The sequence below is a fragment of the Portunus trituberculatus genome, chromosome 48 (genome assembly GCF_017591435.1).
Source record: "Portunus trituberculatus isolate SZX2019 chromosome 48, ASM1759143v1, whole genome shotgun sequence".
NCBI classification, from domain to species: Eukaryota; Metazoa; Arthropoda; class Malacostraca; order Decapoda; family Portunidae; genus Portunus; species Portunus trituberculatus.
The window spans coordinates 12,095,965-12,116,026 of NC_059302.1; the positions used below are offsets into that span (position 1 = coordinate 12,095,965).

Here is a 20,062-nt window from a genome sequence, read left to right on the forward strand (position 1 = left end):
TTATCTATCAAAGAAACCAGAAGAAAATGGTAAAAACTATTACACACATGTAGAATGAGAGAAGAACTGTAGCAGGACTCTTATCAAATTCCTGAGAACATATTTAGTGTGTGTTAGAGGTACATATACATATACAGGCCTATAAACAATCTTTCCCCGCTATGCATGTTTGTGAGTTAATATTTCACAAACGGACTTTGTGGGTCCATCTGGCGTCACAGCCTTTACTTAGGAAGGAAAGAGCATCGCCAGCGAGGACCCCGTCAGTCTTCCTCTAGATCTGATCACCAACAGACACTCCACTCAGACCCAGACACCTTGGAGCCAGATGTGCGTGAAAAATGGCACGCTTTCTCAAAACCACTAACTAGTGACTCCATATGGAGTCATGTTCCCGTTTAAAGATTAACACTTGCATAGATTATATGTGTGTGCAGCAAATGTGAGGATTTACTTTAATATATGGGAATCTAAAGGGATGCAGTATAAATAAAAAACATTTCTTTTCAGTGTAATGTTAGTTTCCAATGCTGGATAATTCTTTTTCCATAAAACCAAGTTTTAGAAAAATATTTTTGTTGTTCCACAATCACTCAAATAACTTTTTAACTTAAAGACTAAAACTCTCATGTTTTCCATAGTTTCCTTGTGGTGTGTCAGTTCTTTTTAATAATAACTGATGTAAGGTTTTGCAGTGTGTCAACATTATTTTTATTTCTTATTTTTCTTATTTATTTATTTATTCATTTATCTATTTATGTATTTTTATTATTATTAGAAGGATATCAGATACAGCATGTAAATTTCAATTTGATGTATTTACCTAGTTGTATTTATCTAATTGTAGTTTTACAGGGCCTGGGCTTTATGTTTGTGTGGCCCGTCTCCATATCTACACTTATCCAATTTTTCTTTAAAACTATGCACTCGTTGCTGACACCACTTCTTCACTCAAACTGTTCCAAGTCTCAACACATCTTTGCGGGAAACTATATTTTTTAACATCTCTCAGACGTGTGTGTGTGTGTGTGTATGTGTGTGTGTTATTTTTTACAGGATTGAGTCATGCTTGTTATATCCCATCTTTTAGTAACTGATTATACCATTTGCATTTAATTAATTGTAAGATACAGAGTAAGAGCCACACTAGGCTCATGCTTTCCTATCTCCACATAAACATTTATCCAAATTTTCTTTAAATTCATGAACCGTCTTGGAATACAAGTCTCATCAATAAGTTCATCACAAATATGTGCTGGTCTAGGGAAAGCTATGTTTCTTGATGTCTTCTGCAAATGTTCCTTTTCAGTTTCCTTCCACATTTCCTGGTACTTCTCATATCTAGTATCACAATATCATCCCAGTCCAATTGCAGTCTCTTTCCCTCCTTTATTTCCAGTGTAGTCAGGATCAGTCTCTTCAACTTCTCTTCATAACTATATTATCGTATGGTTCTAGGAATTTTAGCTCCAGCTCTGAATTCTTTCTAGCTTTCTGATAATTTTATTCAAACTTAGTAACCACACTAATGCTGTTTACTTCAATCTTGTACATATTATTTTCATTATAATTTTTTTTATCATATCTTCATCATTATGGGTGAATGCCATCTTGATGTTTCTCAGCACATTGTACGTATGTATTTCCACTGTCTTGTTTATATGTTTATCAAATGAGAGTTTACTAGAAAACAGTTACTCCCATATCTTTTCTTCTATTCTTTTAGTAATTTCTTTCTGTTCTCGCATTCTTATCAAACCACATTATGTTGCATTTCTTGGCATTAAACTCCATGATCTGCCTCATATATCCTAATCTTGTTTCAGAGCTTCACAGTCTTCCTCACTAGTTACTTTTCTCATAATCTTAGCATCATCAGCAAAGAGACTTGTGTAGCTTGTCACCCCTTCCATTATGTTGTTTACATATATATGTGGCAAACATAACTGGTGCTAGTACTAATCCCTGTGAAATTCTGCATGCTAATGCACTCTAGTTCAATTTAATGCCTCTGATTACTGTCCTCATTTCCCTGTTCATCCAAATGTCAGTCATCTATTTTAATAATGATCCCAGTCCTCTTAAAATTCAATTTTTATATTAACCTTTTGTACATTGTCCAAATATATGTAGTTCGTTACTCTTGAGTAGAAGCACCTCAAATTTGTTACACAATATCATTCTTTTCTGAATCCAAATTGTCCCACTGTTATCACATTGTTGTCTTCCAGGTATTTCACTCATCAGCTCTTAATGATCTTTTCACAAACAATTTATTACCACACTTGTCAGCAATACTGATCTTAAAACAGTGGCCTTGCCCATAGGAGCTGCAGAGCTGCAATCCCCCCATGCCCAGACATTCACTGCCAGGTGTATGACTCCATCAATCTCACACTAGAATAATAGGCAACTAAGAAATTGTCATAACAAAAAGTCCTTATATGTTACATTTTTTCCACATATTTATAACAAAATTTTGAAAATCTACAATAAAACAAGTCAAAATAGAAATTTCATGCTGTACGATGATTTAAGATTTTTTTGGCGCTACACCTAAGACTCGAGCTGGAGTTGGTGCAGCTCAGCCTGCTTCTATAGATTCTCAGTCCAAGGCTAATGTTTGCATTGCATTATACGGTTTATAAAATCCTTTGTTTGGGTATTTCTTTTTTAATATTTTTCTTTTAATTATTATTATTATAAGTACTGTTGTGTGAAGCTTGCAGTGAAACAGTCCCTCCATTCCATTTTTCCACAAGCTGCCACTATTAAAAATAGTTTAATGGGTGTACCAGCTTAGTGAACTGGGATATCTTCCTTCCAATAGGGTAGTCTTGATTATATTGTGTATCACTTTGTCCAGTTATGGGCTGCATCCTTTTAGAATCCAATTCGACACACTATCAGATCTCATTGTTTTCCTTATATCCAGCTCTTCCAGTATATCCTATACTTATTCAGTTGATATTACTACCTCTTTCAGACCATTTCCATTTATCATGGTTTTCTTTTCATCCATAAGATTGCTTTTCTAAGTAAACACTTAGTAGAAATATCTACTAAATACTTCAGTTTGTTGTGTGTGTGTGCATGAAAATCAATAGAAAATGCCTTCATAGTTGGCTTTATTTAGTATTTATTTATTTTATTTTTTTATTATTATTATTATTTTTTTTTTTTTAGTTAGAATAATTTGCAGGTCGTGATGCTTTCTATTGTTGTAGCAATTTCTTCAAACAGTTTTATCTAAATACAAATTTCCAGGAAACCCCCTGAAAAGAAATCACTATTAGAAAACACCTTAGTTATCTTGGCCACTGGGAAAAAAAAAAAAAAAAAAAAAAAAAAAATAGAAAATACCTTAATTATCTCAAGAAAGACATTTGAGAAGAAAGGAAAGGAAACTGGTGCAGAGAAACACTAGGAAGTTTTTCCTGTATGATTGTAGTTGATTCATCATGGCTACATTACATATCAAAACTTCATTGGTCATGCTGTCAGTGCTAATGCCTTCTGTAATCTTATACTGATATGGTGTTACATAGAAATGCTGAATCCTCCTTCATGATGTAACAAAGGATATATTTACTTGATGTGTGATCTCTTTTTGCTTCATCTGCAAGCATTATCTTATGAAATACATAAATGAACAATGGAAATAGAGGTATCAGAAGAAGAATAAACAATGTAGCTAATCATAAAGATTTCAGACAAGTGTTATGACTATCACAACTAATTTGATGTAATATATTCAATTTAGCTTTGTTCTGCACACCTTAAATATTACTTGAGATCAATTATTCAAAGAGACACCAAGCTGCTGGAGGGAGTTTGGCAGTAATTGTGGTGGGATGTCCACCTTGACACACATTGACCTGATATTGCAGGAATAACTCACAATTCCTCACCAGCTGTGTGCAGAGGAAGCAGTCTGTTTCATCCAACAGAACAATGTCTTAGTTGAATGACTTGATTTGAACAAATAATTCAACTCAAGCAATGAGAGGAATTAAATAAGATAAATACTTGAATTAATTTTGGGCACTAGTGATGGAAGGTAAAAATAAGATCAGCTTTTACAAGCCTTCTGAAAGATTACTGATAGTGAGTTACACAAGCCATGCAAGGTAAAATGACACACAAGTTACCTAGACTCGGCTCACTGAGCAGTGTGACACATCAATGAAAGCATATGTGTAACAGTCTAGGTAAACTGCTTTGATGTAAAAGCATACAAAGCACAATAGTTATGAAGATATTAACATGAAATTTATATAATATTAATGACTCATTATTTTTGAGGTGCTAGTAGTGAATTTTGGGACAAGCATAAATAAGCCTTGTGAAGCATTTCATTGTTCCCACACTGCACTAGCTGAGCCACAGTCAATGTAGTGAGTGGCAGCAGCAGCAGCCTCACCTCTGGCTCACACCCTGCAACACCCACTACTCTCATGAGGGTAAAATGATCCTTGTGCAAAGAGGGAATAAATGGTAAGTCCTGCAGCTTGGATCAGGTGTTTGAAAAAATAATCAATTGATAAAAAAAAAAAAAAAAAAAAAAAAAGCATTTGAAAGATAGAAAGGACAGAGCTTAAAAATGACAGTCACTGGTGGTGTTCTAGGAGGCAGAGAGCAGCAAGCTGTGCTTGTTTACATAAAGCAGCAATGTGGCTTGTGTGTCAAGACAGGCATATGGTGAAGTCTAGTTATTAAAGAAAATTTTAACATACTATCTACTGTGATTCAGAATATACAGTATTATTGTCATACTTTTTAAATTGATGATACTGGATTGATGTAAAGATACACTGTATATGCATGAGAGAGAGAGAGAGAGAGAGAGAGAGAGAGAGAGAGAGAGAGAGAGAGAGAGAGAGAGATTTCAGGAAAGAAAATATTCATAAAAAGTTTATATATGTTCCTGAAATATAAAGAACATTAGAAGACTAAGCACTATACAAAAGTATGAGTTGTCTACCTATCAAGATTATCTGACATCTCACTGCCTTCAGGAACTTTCTTTGAGGCAAAGGAGTAGATACAGTTATTATGGCATCATGTAAGGCTCATTAAGCTAATAAAGGTTCCACTTGGCTCACAATTAAAAATATAAACTAGTGGGTAACATGTAGATGCTCTTGAGACCTGAAGCTGGATTTACACAGATACTCGGTATACCATGCAACTCCTTCATTCATGTGACGTAGTGAAGTCCAGAGTGAGATATTCATGATGGCACATTGCAAAGTGTCCATGACATCAAAGTTTATATGAAAAGTCTGTTGCTAAAAGTTTACTGTTGGAAAAAGTAACATTAGCAATACTTATAACAATGATCAGGTTTACTATGAAAACTGAATATCAATGCCATTAATGAACTTTTGAATGTCAAGGTTTGTCACTAATAAGTCACAGAGTTGCCCTGCTGAGCAGATGAATAATCATGCCATTTGCTACATATCTTTAATAAATAAGAAATGTAGATATATTTTTACATTGTTAATAAGTTTATATAATTTCAGGTTGGTATGGTGTATGAATGTAGGTGATGAACTGTCAACATCTTGCTGATCTCAAGTATGCAGTGAGCCGGTGGGGTGAGGCTGTCTGGCCAGGTCTTGGTTGTGATGCAAGTATTGCCTCAGCCCCTGGTGGGCCCCACTGGCCAGCCAACCTCACTAGGCATCCTGCTATGCTGTTTCTGTTGCTGCTGCTGTTGGCCAAGACTGGGTTAGGCCAGGTCGCAGCCCGTAAGGGTCCATCAGTGCTGCCACCACAGAGGGTGCAAGGAAACGTGGCAGATGCGGCCTGGCCGGCCCCAGGTCACCAGCACCAAGCTGCTGCTGCTATAGACTAATGACCCGGTCACCTAACCCTCTCCAGTGTCCTCCTCCAGTACACTGTCAGACTACACCCTCTGTGTTGCCTACACTGTTGGATTTCTGTTACATCCTCCCTTCCCATTGTGTTGGTGATGTAGACCAGGACTCATGAGTGTTGTCAAGGAGCCATCACAGCTGCCATAATGGTAAGCACCTGCCAAGCTCCAGCCAGCCAGTGGTGGGACAGGTGTTAACACAGTGGTGTGAAATGTGACTGTGTGAACCCTCCAGCAAAGCCATAATGACCAGGAGTCACCAGCTGCAGTGTCTGTCCAGGTTGTGTCACATGACTAACAATTTAATGTTTAAAAGAAACATTACTCACATTATCTAAGTGAACCTGTTTATAAATTGACAAAATCATGTAAATAGTTTCTTTATTATTGTGTATAGCATGCTTGAATATTTAAAAGACTGTCGTACAGCCTCTCTAACTTGTCCCTTCCCTTCCTCTGTAGCAAGACAGCAGCCTGTGTATTGGTCCAATGGACTGTTGGCAAGCTTTTTCCTAAATATCTGCCATCAATGTGACACTTAAGGATGCAATACATTTTGGCCTGTGTGCAATATATCCTCATTCTCATCTAGATTTCCAAATTCTCTTAGGTTAGAATGGTAGCTTGTCATCTTTTGATCATTGTTCTGTTGCTCCTCAAATGTAATTTCTATAAGTTTAATACCATTTAGCATTAAGCCATACTCTGCAGAGGGAGTGGTGTACATGTAGCAGAAAAACCTGTTTTCAGGGCTATAAATCCTCATGTAATTCAGTCCCTCTGACATTACCATTACATGTTAATGATGATCCTGTTGCTTATTGACGTTTTCTTCTCGATGGTAATTTTCATACATGCAACTGTTTTTGTCATGTGAGATAGTAGGATTCATATTTATCAATTCTGCCATATTAAATGTTATATAAAAATAACTACTACTAATAAGTCGTGTTTAAAACAAATTTTATGCCTTTTTCCAAACCAAAGTGTCCTAGTCATATTTCTCGAGTGGAAACAAGGCACCGAGGCCCAGCCAGTAAGTTGTTGAGCCTGACAGAGCCCCAACTCCAAGCTTCCCTCTCCCATCCATGCCCCTCAAAGGACTCTGGGCCCTGCCCACTCTGTGCTGGGATCCATCAGCCATCACATGTCAAGTTTACCTGTGTTGTAAGTGTTGACAAGAAAACAAAACCTCTAAAAGAAATGTGTACATTTAAACATCTTGTTAAACACTCTCACTCATTTTTCACTCTAAAACTTTGATGGTTGGTGTACATTTTGAACATGCAAGTAGCCCTAAACTTTTTTCTCTAGTAGCTCATTAAATCCTTGAGAAATATGTGAATGTGCGTTGAAAGTGGTTATTATGCTATGTTAATATTTATTACTATAGGCAAATAAACAATTTGAATATTTTGATTGTGAGATAAATGTTGATTGATTCAAACTGATATAAATATATTATTTTCTTGTGGAATAGGATCTAAGTTTTACTCTTGTTACCTTGTTCATCAATACATCTTTTAGAAAGTGTCAAATGTTGTATATGACAAATATAACCTTTCATATTGTTTTTACAACTTGAAGTTTATGTTCTGTTGTCAGTCTGCAGCATAAGCTCCTTCAAGTCCAGCTTTTCAAGGCCAGAATGTTCAGGCTGTAGCAGGAAGCTGGTGTTACTGTTGGATAGTAAACTAGTGTGTGTGTGTGTGTGTGTGTGTATGTGTGTGTGTGTTCGTGCGTGCGTGTGTATGCACACTCGTGTGCATTGTGTCCTCTACCAGTGGGTCATAATAACAAAACTAAATTTAAGTCAGTAATTTAAGACATATCTGGAAGCAGTTCGTCAAACAATTTTCAATGCTGTTTATTTAAAAAAGGACAAGGTTTTTACCGATGAAAAATGCTGGACTGAGAAAATTATATGTTTATTATCCGTGGACTTGTGTATTAAAATTCAAACATGCACATATGATATTTACTTATAAAAAGAAATGGTGGAATGAATCAGGATAACCAGGTATGGTCTTGAAGTAACTGTTATCTGAGCTAAGTGAGTAAATGTCCAGCATATTACCGATCAAAGCAAAGATTATTTGTCATGTGTTAGTTATAGATTCTTTTCCATAATTTTAAAGAACAGTTAGAGGTTTAATATATTCTGAATTGTTTCATAAGATGGGATTTGTACATATATTAGTTTCAAAAGCAAAATTTTATACTAAAATTGTTGCAATGATTCTGATATCTCATGAAAACACTACATGCATGAAATCACTGGTTGCATAATGAGCATAACACTGCAGTACCAAGGTTATAGAATCAATTATACACTGATGTCCACCCTGTGTAGTTTCTTGATGCACTAAAGTTTTCCATAAAGTATTAACCATTAACCAGAGCCCAGGTACAGGTCAGACTGACTTTGATCCGTGAAACTGATCGCAAAAGAGTTGAGGTAAAGCCGCTGTGGTCAGAGACCTCTCCCCAGCACCTAAGTGACACCCAGAGTTGGTGGTACAAGTCCCAACAGCACCAGCATTCAGCACCCCTGGACAAATGGCCTTGACCCTTTGCTACAGGTCAGTCAGTGAGAAGCACCTGTCTGCTTTCTCATACAGTGTACAGAACAACCTGTTATCCCTCGTGTAAACATCTGTAAGAGATGATAATGATGATAATAATAATAATAAATAATAATAATAATAATAATAATAGTAAGACATTAATAATTATAAAACTTCTCACATGTTAATCAATAACTAATCCTAAGTCATAATCATGACCTGTATCAGTGTGTGTTACAAACTACAAGCCTTTGTGCTACTGTTTTATACTTCTCAGCATCTCTGCCTTTGTGGTGTACTGTAACATAATTAGTTATATATAGCCATGTTTATTCTTTTGTTTAACTGTTCCGATTCAAAAAGATAATTATGACTGGACGTTTGCATTGTTTCGACATTGAGATTCTAAATAAATTCTAAGAATCTTTAGTAGAATTTTTTCACCTTTCAACATTTGTCTTATAATTGTTGACAGTGAACCAGTAGACACACTGTAGACTAGCTATAGTGTGTTATAACATTTTTATATGAACATTCTTAAATATTACAATGCATTGAGTTATTCTTTGATGATGATTCATTATTTTCAACATTTGGCTTTGTGTTTTAGAAGTCTGTACAGAATTGCCTTCTGGATAATTTCTCCATGTATAACTCTTGATTTATCAGCACTTACTAGATTGTACAAATCAACATAACATTTCTACCTATTAAAGAAATGTTTAGCATCCCATGATTCAAACTAAATACCTTGATTCTTCTCTATACTTCTGATGGTGAAGGTTGCTTTTGTTGGTTAGGATGTAATGGTTGGAGAATCAAATCCAAGCAGCATCCACCTGGTGGTTAAGCATGACCTTCTTGGTGACAAGCTGAACATCCTATCAGTGGTCTGCTCCCTTACCTCTCCCTCATGGCCATTTTTCATTTGAATTGTTCTGCTTCAACAGAGCAGCCCAATTTAGAACATGCATTAAGGAACAAGAACACAAGATGTGTTATGCTGTGCTATTCTGGAGATCAGCTCTTCTTTCCTGAGAGAAACTTATACATTACGTACTGAAGATGAAACTTACAAGAATATATTAGTCCTGTACTTTAGTGTCCAGTCAAGGATTTAATCTCTGGCTGTTCCCTTCTATGGCCACCATATTCATGGTTCAAAATCTAGGGTAGATATGAAATTACTTGATAATTTATGTATTCTATCTGTTAATGCAGCATGAGAATGTGGCCAAAACAGGATACATACTAGAATCTTGTCAGGCACAAACCTTTCAAGTTTATTTTCTTCATTCCTGCAGCCACTGTTCATCTGGTAAGAGACAGATGGAGGACTCTGATCATTGTGAGACTTACCACCAAGCAAAGACAGAGTACCAGCCAGCTCCCCACGTGTATTTCAAGATGTGGATGATGGGCCAGCCTCATGACCGCCACTCCCATGAACAGCTCAGGGATAGTACATTTAGATAGATGATAACAATGGGACCAACTTATATACCACACACTCCATTCCCTTATTAAACGATAGAAGCAACTGCCCACACAAGGTGGACCAGGCAAGGAACTGCACACACACACACACACACACACACATCATTTACACTCTTCTCAATCAGCCCATGGCTCACCACATTTACACACATTTATAGGAACTATCATATGAAGAAAGGCTGAAGGAAATAGGACTGCCAACCTTACAAGATAGAAGAGAAAGAGGAGACTTAATAACAATGTATAAAATAATTCATGGCATTGAAAAGATAAAACAGGCAAGACCTGGTGCTGGTGACATGCAAAGAAGATTTGGATGAAGCAGTGTGTGAAAGATATTGGAAAATACAGTTTTCCACATAGAATGGTGAAAAAGTGGAATGCATTGAATGATGAAGTTATTACAGCACATAATGTGCATAGCTTTAAAGAAAAATTAGATAAGTAGAGATATGGAGACAGGACATTATGGATCCTGCTCGAACCCTGTACAATACAACTACAATACACAAGATTTCATGCACAGCAGAGCTGGCTGTGAAACATTCTTATTCACTTACACAAGATTAAGCAGCAGAACACAGCAGGCAAGAATATTCTCCACTGAATTATGAAGTGTGTGTGTGTGTGTGTGTGTGTGTGTACAACTGAGTAGTCTTGAGAATCATGTGGATCTATGATTACCAACTGTTGCCATCCTGAAGACTTGAATTCATCTAGTTGAAGCCAAGACTTCAAACTTCTTATCCACCATTCACATCTTTGCCTGAAGAAAACAGGCAAAACAAGCTTAAGCAGGGTGTGGACCTCAACCTGCTGTCATAATCAAAGATACTACTACTATGCTGTCAAAGTGTGTTGCATTACAAATTGTAGAGAAAATGGAGAAGGATAGGTGTGTATGGCATATGAGTGTGTGTGTATTTATGTATATGGTATAGTTACTAGCAAGTTAGTTTCATTTAATACACTTTTTCTCACAGATTAGTCTTAATTGAAGTGGTAACTTAACAATCCTGAGGAAGCTTCAAACAATTTAAACAATGCTACTCTTTAGTCTACTTTATTTTCCTAATTCATTTTTCCACTTTGTCACTGTCTCTGCTGGTCTCACAATCACTACCTGCATTGCTATCACACTCACTGTCTTCACTGCCATCACACTCATTGTCTTCACTGTCACTATTGGAATCACTCTCAGAGTCGTCGGGATATGATACTTTGGGTCGGTTTGGGTTTTCCATCAAGTCATCACTGTCAGAACCACTGAGACTGTCTTTGCTGACTCTGATGTCTTGGGGAGCAATACAAAGCTTGTCCCTCTCCTCCTCACACAGCTCCGAGAAGGCTGCAGGCCACATGCTGTTGGCCCTGATGTGTCGAATGTGGTCCTTCATCAGGATGCGAACAATTTCTGCCCGCACCTTGTTTCCTTCTGGTATGGGTTCCGTCACAACATAGTTGCCACGCTTGATCCACACGTGTTTGCGGAATTTGTGGGGCATGGAGGCCAGAAACACCTCTCCCTCAGGTGTTGTCACCTTGAAAGATACGCAACACTTTTTTTCTCCAAGCAATTTGTTCTTGACCTTCTACTTTACATAAATTTATAGGAGAAAGATTACAATAATGATTATTATAAAATATTATCAATAGGTACTTCATCAATCCTTTCGCCATTAGCAGTATTTTTTAAAGTACATACAATAAATCCCAGTTAAGTCGGACCTGAATAAACTGGAATATCGTATAAGTTGGGACACTTTTAGTATTTTTCTTTCTTACGTTCTATCCCAAGTGTACCTGTAGACATTTTTTTCTTTTGATTGAGTAATTCAGAGCCTCTCAGTTTATATACTGGGTAAAAAAACCTCTTAACCTCTTTCATCATCTGAGTCATATGAGGAGTTACCTAAGCCATTGGACATACATAACGGGCACATGTGCTGCAACACTACTAGGCTGCCAGGGCCAAGATCAGTGTTTACACAGCTGACAGCAAACAGTGTCTCACTTAGCTTTCACTCACTCTGTAGCCCTTATTGTTGTTTTGGGCTTCTAAGGCCAAGGCGGTGTCTTCCATGTCTGTTAAGGATACTAAACATGCTATCAGTAGCAGAGGCAGTGGCATAGTGGATAAGGTGGTGAGCATGGGATTGGGAAGATGTCCATGCGTAGGTTCGAATCCCACCACACACCACTTTGAAGCTATGCCATTTGTCAAGTGGTTTAAAGTTACCTACATGTCACCATGATACCCAGGTTCTAGGTGGTTACACCAAAGATGCACTTGGGTAGTGATATGGGCTCTAATATGGGTACCACTATAAATAAAATTGTCTGCACCACTAATGGGCAGAAGCTTAACAGTGTTTCCCACCTATACTCTTCAAGTATGCCTACAGGTGCTACAGGCCATAGAAAAAAAAAAGTATCTGTGTGCATTTGCCATGTATATAGTAACTATTTATGTAATGTATTACACAGACCATTTCAACTACTATTGGTAACAAGTGTGCAAAATGTAAAAAAAAAATCCCTCGAGTAACTCAGATTAGACTTCCCCCAATTGGTCCGACTTGTGTGGGGGTTACTGTATGTGCTAAACTTTCTAGAGATAATTCTAAGAAACTCCAGTAAGAGCCAATCCCATCAAAGGGTTAATAATTATGAAGAGCAATGGAGGCAAGACAGGTATGTGAAGTGTGAACATGACTTATTGAATTTTTTTTTTGTCCTAAAGACCAATGGGAACAAGATTGGTGATGAATACCTGATGAAAGCTATTTCATTTTTTACACCATCATGAACAGCAATGGATGCAGAATTGGTACTGATATTTATATACCTGATGAAGATTATTTCCACATGGTTTCAAAACCCTGACAATGGACTGGTGTTCCTGAGGGAGGCTGAAGTCTTCATACAGTTCCCGCTCCACATGCTTCTTCTTAGTGGTGACAGACATCCTGGAAAGGAGGGAAATCTATATATCCATCCATCTAGCTATATCCTGTACCAGGCTGGCAATCCACACATGGGATGGCCCTTACAAAGTAACACACAACTTTCACATATTATAATTCATGCAATTAGTTCCATTAAAGTGTGAATGATATATGTGTTATGTGGAAGAGGAAAAAAAATAAATAAATAAATACCATTACCATAGCATAGAAGAAAGAAATATAAGCCACTACAGGAACCTGCACATCACAAATTGCTGGTATATATATATATATATATATATATATATATATATATATATATATATATATATATATATATATATATATATATATATATATATATATGGAGTATTTACTATACAACTTGTCTGTGATGTTTCACATTTTTCATTATGTATGTATATAATTAGATTTTACAAGTAACTAGCTAACAATCAGTCAAAATGTATTCAAAATGTTTCTAAAGGATTCTCCCTCTACCCACAATACTCACTATTCATGAGTTTTTACCTTAATGAGAAGGTTAGGTCAGGTTTAAATTAATTAAGAATATGTGGAAAAAGTAAAGAATGGCACCTCCTTTCTAATCATTGAAACAACCATGCAAGGTGATGGAGTATTTACTATACAACATGTCTGTGATGTTTTTAATGTGGGGACGGCTTTTGTTAGGCCATAGTAATTAAATTAATATTCTGGTACCTGCAGAATCTAAGTCAACAATGATTTGTTTTTGGTATTTTTGGCTAGTGTCTGCATTTTGGTTAGGCTGAGTTAGTGTTCATGGTAAGGTTAGGTTAGGTTAAGAGAGTTTAGGGGGGGGTTCCGGGGGCGCAGTCCCCGGCTAGCAGGTTATATTAGGTTAGGATAATTTCAACGAAAATCATCCATGAATTTTTACATTTTTCTATTTTTTTCTAGTAAGGTTTGGTTAGGTTAGGTTAGGATAGTTTAGGGGCAGCTAGCAGGTTATTATGTTAGGTTAGAATAATTTTGGTGAAAATTATCCTAACCTTTTTACATTTCCCAATTCCTTAAAAAAACAGCAGTTATTGTCCTTAGATTTTTTTGGATCATCATATCTCGCCTCTTTTGGCTCCCCTCACTAAAACCCCTGATTCTCCAGTCCCTCAAGCTTGCTGGGGCAGGTGGGGGTAGTGGGATGGAGGAAAATGCAGAGGTCCTATTCTGTACTTTTACCAAATATGTAAAGTAAGGTAATGATTTATTTCCTGATGGTAGAAATTTATTTTCCGACATGGTGTGAAATGTTTAATTTCCAACAGGTCCTGCTTGGGAGCAGACAAAAAACCTGGCTCAGGAGAAATTCTGCATCACCTGTATGTATACTAGGGGTTCTGTGAAAATGTGGAAGGATATAAGTGAAAAAAAAGGAGGCGTAGCTATAGTGGACCATTATCATAATTATGGTAGGATATGTTACGTTAGAAAATTTTGAAATGTTACCTGAAATTCCTAGACTTTTCAACGCCCATATTTCACAGATTTCTCATTCTCCACCCAAGACCCTGATTCCCTACATGTCCTGAAGATTGTTTAAGGGATATGACCAGATGGAGATGGGGGTGCATGCAGACTTATTATATTACCCTGCTTTGCTTCCCCAGCTTTCACCGAGTAGGTTATTAGGATACTAAGGACAACTTAGCTAGACACTTCTCTACTTGTCAAAACATCGCATCTCATTATTAGACTTTTCATGAATGCTCAAATTTTCCGACATTTTACTGAAATAATGGCATGTTTTACCCTTAGGACTTTTGGATCGCCAAATTTCGTCTACTCTGGCTTCCCCACCCAAGAGGGCACTACTTTCCTGCCAAGAAGGTATTTCATATTCAATGTCACTAAACCACCCGACTTGTTCCAACTATCTAAAACAAACAACAACGAGAGTCACTTTATATGCTGACAAATCACTTTTTTTTTTTTTCTTCCCTTGGGTCTGCATCCAAAGGTCAATAGTGACATTAAACCTAAATCAGTAAATTACGCACTAAACTAGCCACGCCCATACCTTAGCAGCAAGTGTTCACGCCACACTGTGCTGAGAACATGGAAATACGTGGGAATGTGAGAGGCTGAGACAAAGTGAGGCTGAGGAAGGGCTTGGAATTAGGCAGCCACCTTGCCTCTTGACGAGTTGACGCACGAGTCACGATCAACAACATTGATACTATATATGCTTTTCTCTATTTTGGTATGTTATAGCATTACAACATTATATTGTTATATAAAATATAATTATATCAATTAATACCTTTCGTTTTACTTATTCATAATTATTGTTGTCGTTAATGGTTATTATCTTTATCATCACTAGTTATAACATTAAATGTGGCTCAAAAAAAAAATTAAATAAATAAATAAAAAGTAAAATGCACTCTTAAAGATTGTTGTCTGTATTTATTTTCCTATATTAATACAGTACTTTTCATCTTTATTTTCATTATAACCATCACCATCGTAACATGTGCATCAACGATGAAAATAAACGAATAAAACATATTCTACCTATATGAACAAAAGTTGCAATATTATAAATGAATTATAGATAGATTGATCTCCACATAAAACAAACAAATAGAAAAAATACACAGTAGGTAGGTAAGGAGGTAAAAAGATAAGATAAATAAATACTGTAGTAGGTAGGTAGGTAGGTAGATATTTTCAAAACAGACAAAGAAACCCCTGCAAGTAATAGCAATAAACCAACACACTAGTACACCCAAAAAATACACAACAAAAGGCAGACGAACGGAAAGGCAATAGATATTAATTATTACATAAGAAAAGGAAACAGTGCGCATTCCGCCTGCCGATAGTCTTGTGTCCAGTTGCGTCATGGAGGAATACGCGAGAGAGCCGTGGTGAGTCTGCCTCTTTATTTACCTCTTGTACCTTCACATTGTCTTAACGATTAGCGGGAAAGCAGATAAGATGTGGTGGTGGGAAGGGAGATGACATAACCGGCAAGCTCAGGTTAGATAAAGGTGAATTTGAAGTGCAGGTGACCACATTAATTATCGGCTTTATTTTTATTTATACCAGTGAGAGTAGACTAAGTTAACGTGAAGCAGGTGAAGGAGAAGATATCAACGGTGAGTGTAGCTTAATCATCGGGGAGTCTCAGTTAGAAGTGAGAAAAGGATAGATGACTCCCAATATTTGTGTCCATCAGGTGGTGGTAATTTTGTCCAAGGCTGCTTCATTGGTTTGCCTGTACCGGTGTTCATTGGGTTTTATTCTACTTGCTAATTTTTAGGATTGATCGCAAGAGTAACGATAATTCAGGTGAGAAATTGTGATGATGAAGTCCCAGGTATAGTGTGTGTGTGTGTGTGTGTATTTACCTAGTTGTAGTTTTAGAGCCTGGGATTTACGCTCGTGTGGCCTCGTCTCCATATCTACATTTATCCAATTTTTCTTTAAAACTATGCACACTCGTTGCTGACACCACTTCTTCACTCAAACTGTGTGTGTGTGTGTGTGTTTGTGTCGCATTGTTTATGTGGAATTTTTATAGCTGATGTGAAAGTGTGAGGTGCAGAGCGACAGTGATCGGTTGTTATGTCTGTGTTCTTATTCAGACTCCTAGTTACATAACATACATTTTTGGCAAGCTTTCCAAAGGGTCTTATTGTGTATGGATGGTTTGGACTCATGTATGAGGAGATAACATTGTATAGTGGAATGGAGTAGTGGTATAATTAATATGACTGTCTGGATCAGTGTTAATGGTTAGTGCACAGTGTGATTGTGAGGTGCAGATTGGTAGTCATAGGGAGTTTATTTTCTCTCATTTAAATTCATAATTACTTAACACCTTGTTGCCATTTATTCTTATTTTACACCTCTTTGGCATTCTTTCAAGGTGATTTCTTGGCAGATATTGAGTTGTGATGCAGAAAGGCTGCAGTGGTATAAAATTAATAGTATTGCAGTGATATATTTAGCAGTATATAAAACCTTAGTGTAGCTTTAACATATGAACTAGTGTGGTTGAATTACAGCATGTAGTGAAATGTAAGGGGCAAATTAGCTGTCATTGGGTCTATCAGAACTTCAGGTGAATTTTCATTTCTTGCTCATCACAAGTAAGGAGACAAGAATACATTTTTGGTAGATTTCAGTGCGTTTTTAATGAATGCTAGCCATTTATGTCAGAAGTTGGTATCTCTCTCTCTCTCTCTCTCTCTCTCTCTCTCTCTCTCTCTCTCTCTCTCTCTCTCTCTCTCTCTCTCTCTCTCTATCTATGTATGTATGTATATATATATATATATATATATATATATATATATATATATATATATATATATATATATATATATATATATATATATATATATATATATATACACACACACACACACACACACACACACACACACACACACACACACACACACACACACACACACACACACACACACACACACACACACACACCTAACCTAATTGATGCCAGGATGAAAGAAGTAAACCATGAACATCAGGAGGTACAAAGGTTCTTTAGGGAGATAGTAAAAAAGCAGGAAGAGGAAAATAAAGTGATTACACAGAGTGAAATGGTAAGGCACTAAAGGAAAATGAGTATGTGGTGAGAGATATTGCTGAAAAGAAAAAATGTGTGATCATAACAGGATTGAGGGAGGAAACTAACAGAAACTGGCAGGATAGGAGGGATAAGGAAAAAGACAGGATTAAGTCTTTACTGAATAAGATCTCAGGAGAGGAAGAGGACCTATATGCTGAGGTAGAAGAAAGTGTGAGATTGGGAGCTTTTGAGGAAGGCAAGAATAGACCATTAAAATTGAAATTAAAGTCTCAGGTGGCAGCTGAGGCCTTGTTGAGGAGGGCTTGGAAACTTAAGGACTCTGAGGAAACCAAAACAATTTACATAGAAGAAATATGTCACAGGATGAACGAATGAAAATGAAAGAGCTTGTAACTGAAGTGAAAGAGAGGAATGACGAAAGAACAGAGGAGGAAAAGACCAAGTTTTTTTGGAGGATGAGAAATGGGAGGCTAAAGAAGTGGTGGATAAAACAGGCGGAATAGGCATTACATGGAAGAAAGAGACTAGGAATGGAATACAAGTGACTTACATGAATATAGATGGATTTCTGTCTAAGAGGCTAGAATGTATGGATTACCTAAGAAATAATGAACCGGACATAATGTGTGTGGTTGAAACAAAGCTAAGGCCCGAAATAAAGCTAGACTGGTTTGTTGTAAAACACTACAAAGTATGGAGAAATGATAGAAAAATAAAGGAGGTGGTGGTATAATGGTTCTTACTAAGGAAGATCTGATAGTGAAGGAGGTGAACTATAGTAAGAGAAATGAGGAAGTGATAAGTATGCTTATAACAGATGGCAAGAGGGACATTAATATTATAACAGTATACATACCACCCAGAACCAGTGCTTGGGAATATGAACAGTACCAAATGGTGATGAGAAATACTCTAGACAGAATGAAGCAAGAACTCATCAGAAAGGATAGAGTGATGATAGTCGGGACTTTAATTGTAAAGAAATAGTGTGGGAAGACTACGAAGTGGTGAACGGTGGTGAGTGGGCAGAGGAATTGTTAAATGTAGCAACAAATAACTTGATGACACAGTGGGTGAGATCACCAACAAGGTGCAGGGGACAAGATGTTGCAGCAAGGTTGGATTTGGTATTTACCAGGGGCATCTCTCTAAAAGAGGAAATTGAACATGAATGTCCCTTGGGGAAAAGCGATCATGATGTCCTAAGCTTTGAGCTGGATACAGAATTAAGCACGAATAAGATTGTGGAACGCAGGGAGGAAAAATTAAATTATACTAGGGCAAATTATAACCATATAAGGGAGTTCTTTAATGAAATTGACTGGTCCGTGGTATACCAGGAAAGGGATATGCAATTGAAATACGATAAATTTATGGATTTATATAACTTTGCTGTGAAAAAGTTTGTGCCATATCATAGAAAGAGGACTTTAAATAATAAACAGTGGTTTAATAGAAATTGTGAAGAAGCAAAAAAGAACAAAGAAAAGGCATGGAAGAAACTTAAGAAAAACAGTGATGTATTATCAAGAGAAGTTTACAAAACAGCAAGGAATAGATATGTTGAAGTAAGGAGAACAGCATAGAAGGAATATAAACAGAGGGTGGTGGAAAACTGTGATAGTGATCCTAAAATGTTTTACAAATTCATAAATGGAAAACTAAATATAAGGGAGGCAATAGAAAAGGTTAAAAATGGGGAAGAAGTATATGAGGATGCTAGAGATATAGCTGAAATTTTGAATGACAACTTTTGCAAAGTGTTTACAAAGGAGGAGCATTTAACCTACCCCCTATCCCATGTAGTCTCAATTTGTACACTAGCCTCCTATATAGATATATAACATCTATTCTATTTCCATCATCTAACTCCTTGGTAATATATTCTAAGATATCGAGCAAATTTGTAAGACAGGACCTCCCTGATCTAAAGCCATGTTGGGTATCTCTAATTAATCTATTCTCATTTAAATGCTCCCAAATACTACCCTTAATGATTTTCTCTAGTATCTTACATACTATACTAGTTAAACTGATCGGTCTATAGTTATTCACATCATCCTTCCTACCTTTTTTAAATATCGGAGTAACATTAGCTAACTTCCAGTCCTGAGGTATCTCAGCAAACCTAAGTGATCTTTCAAAGATTAACTTAAGTGCTTCAGAAATACTGTCTACACCTTGCCTAAGTACTCTGGCATGTAGCTCATCAGGACCACTAGCTTTTCCTATCGTCTAGTTCAAGAATAAATTTCCTAATAATTCCCTGTTTTATATCAATATTTTCTAAAGCTCTTAAACTACTCGTCGCACTGTTTGTAACAGGATTTCCTATTCTTTCCCTAGTAAATACTGAAGAAAATTGTTCATTCAATAATTCTACTATGTCTTCATTTTGATCCACTACTACACCATCTTTTCTAAGTGGTCCAATCCTATCCTTATTTCTTTTATCACTGACCTTGTAATAACTATATAATTTTTTGGGATCTTTACTCCCAGCTCTAGCTACTTTTATCTCTGCCTGCCTTTTACTTTTTTTATAACTTTACTCAAATCATCTCTG

General features: G+C 36.6%; 3 protein-coding genes across 7 annotated transcripts in view; 2 read left to right on the plus strand and 1 right to left on the minus strand.

Moving 5' to 3' along the window:
• Window positions 1–8,880, plus strand: part of LOC123498838 (serine/threonine-protein phosphatase 2B catalytic subunit 3-like) — a 221,321-nt gene extending 212,441 nt beyond the window's left edge. For all 5 annotated transcript variants that reach the window (XR_006672808.1, XM_045246305.1, XM_045246301.1 and 2 more), the window contains one exon: window positions 5,529–8,880. The gene's annotated coding sequence lies outside the window, so the exon portion shown is untranslated. The remainder of the gene's footprint in view (window positions 1–5,528) is intronic.
• A 2,115-nt stretch (window positions 8,881–10,995) lies between these two features.
• LOC123498839 (probable RNA-binding protein EIF1AD) lies at window positions 10,996–15,110 on the minus strand. The gene is made up of 3 exons (XM_045246307.1): window positions 14,956–15,110; window positions 12,797–12,917; window positions 10,996–11,489 (listed from the first exon to the last, which is right to left on the minus strand). The coding sequence occupies exons 2-3, from the start codon at window positions 12,914–12,916 to the stop codon at window positions 11,025–11,027; spliced, it is 585 nt and encodes a 194-aa protein (XP_045102242.1). The 5' UTR covers window position 12,917; window positions 14,956–15,110; the 3' UTR covers window positions 10,996–11,024.
• A 582-nt stretch (window positions 15,111–15,692) lies between these two features.
• The window catches only part of LOC123498840 (mitochondrial import inner membrane translocase subunit Tim17-B-like), a 13,381-nt gene continuing 9,011 nt past the window's right edge, over window positions 15,693–20,062 (plus strand). Inside the window, exon 1 of the mRNA XM_045246308.1 lies at window positions 15,693–15,808. Within this exon, the coding sequence (XP_045102243.1) occupies window positions 15,783–15,808 (26 nt within the window). The 5' untranslated portion in view covers window positions 15,693–15,782. The remainder of the gene's footprint in view (window positions 15,809–20,062) is intronic.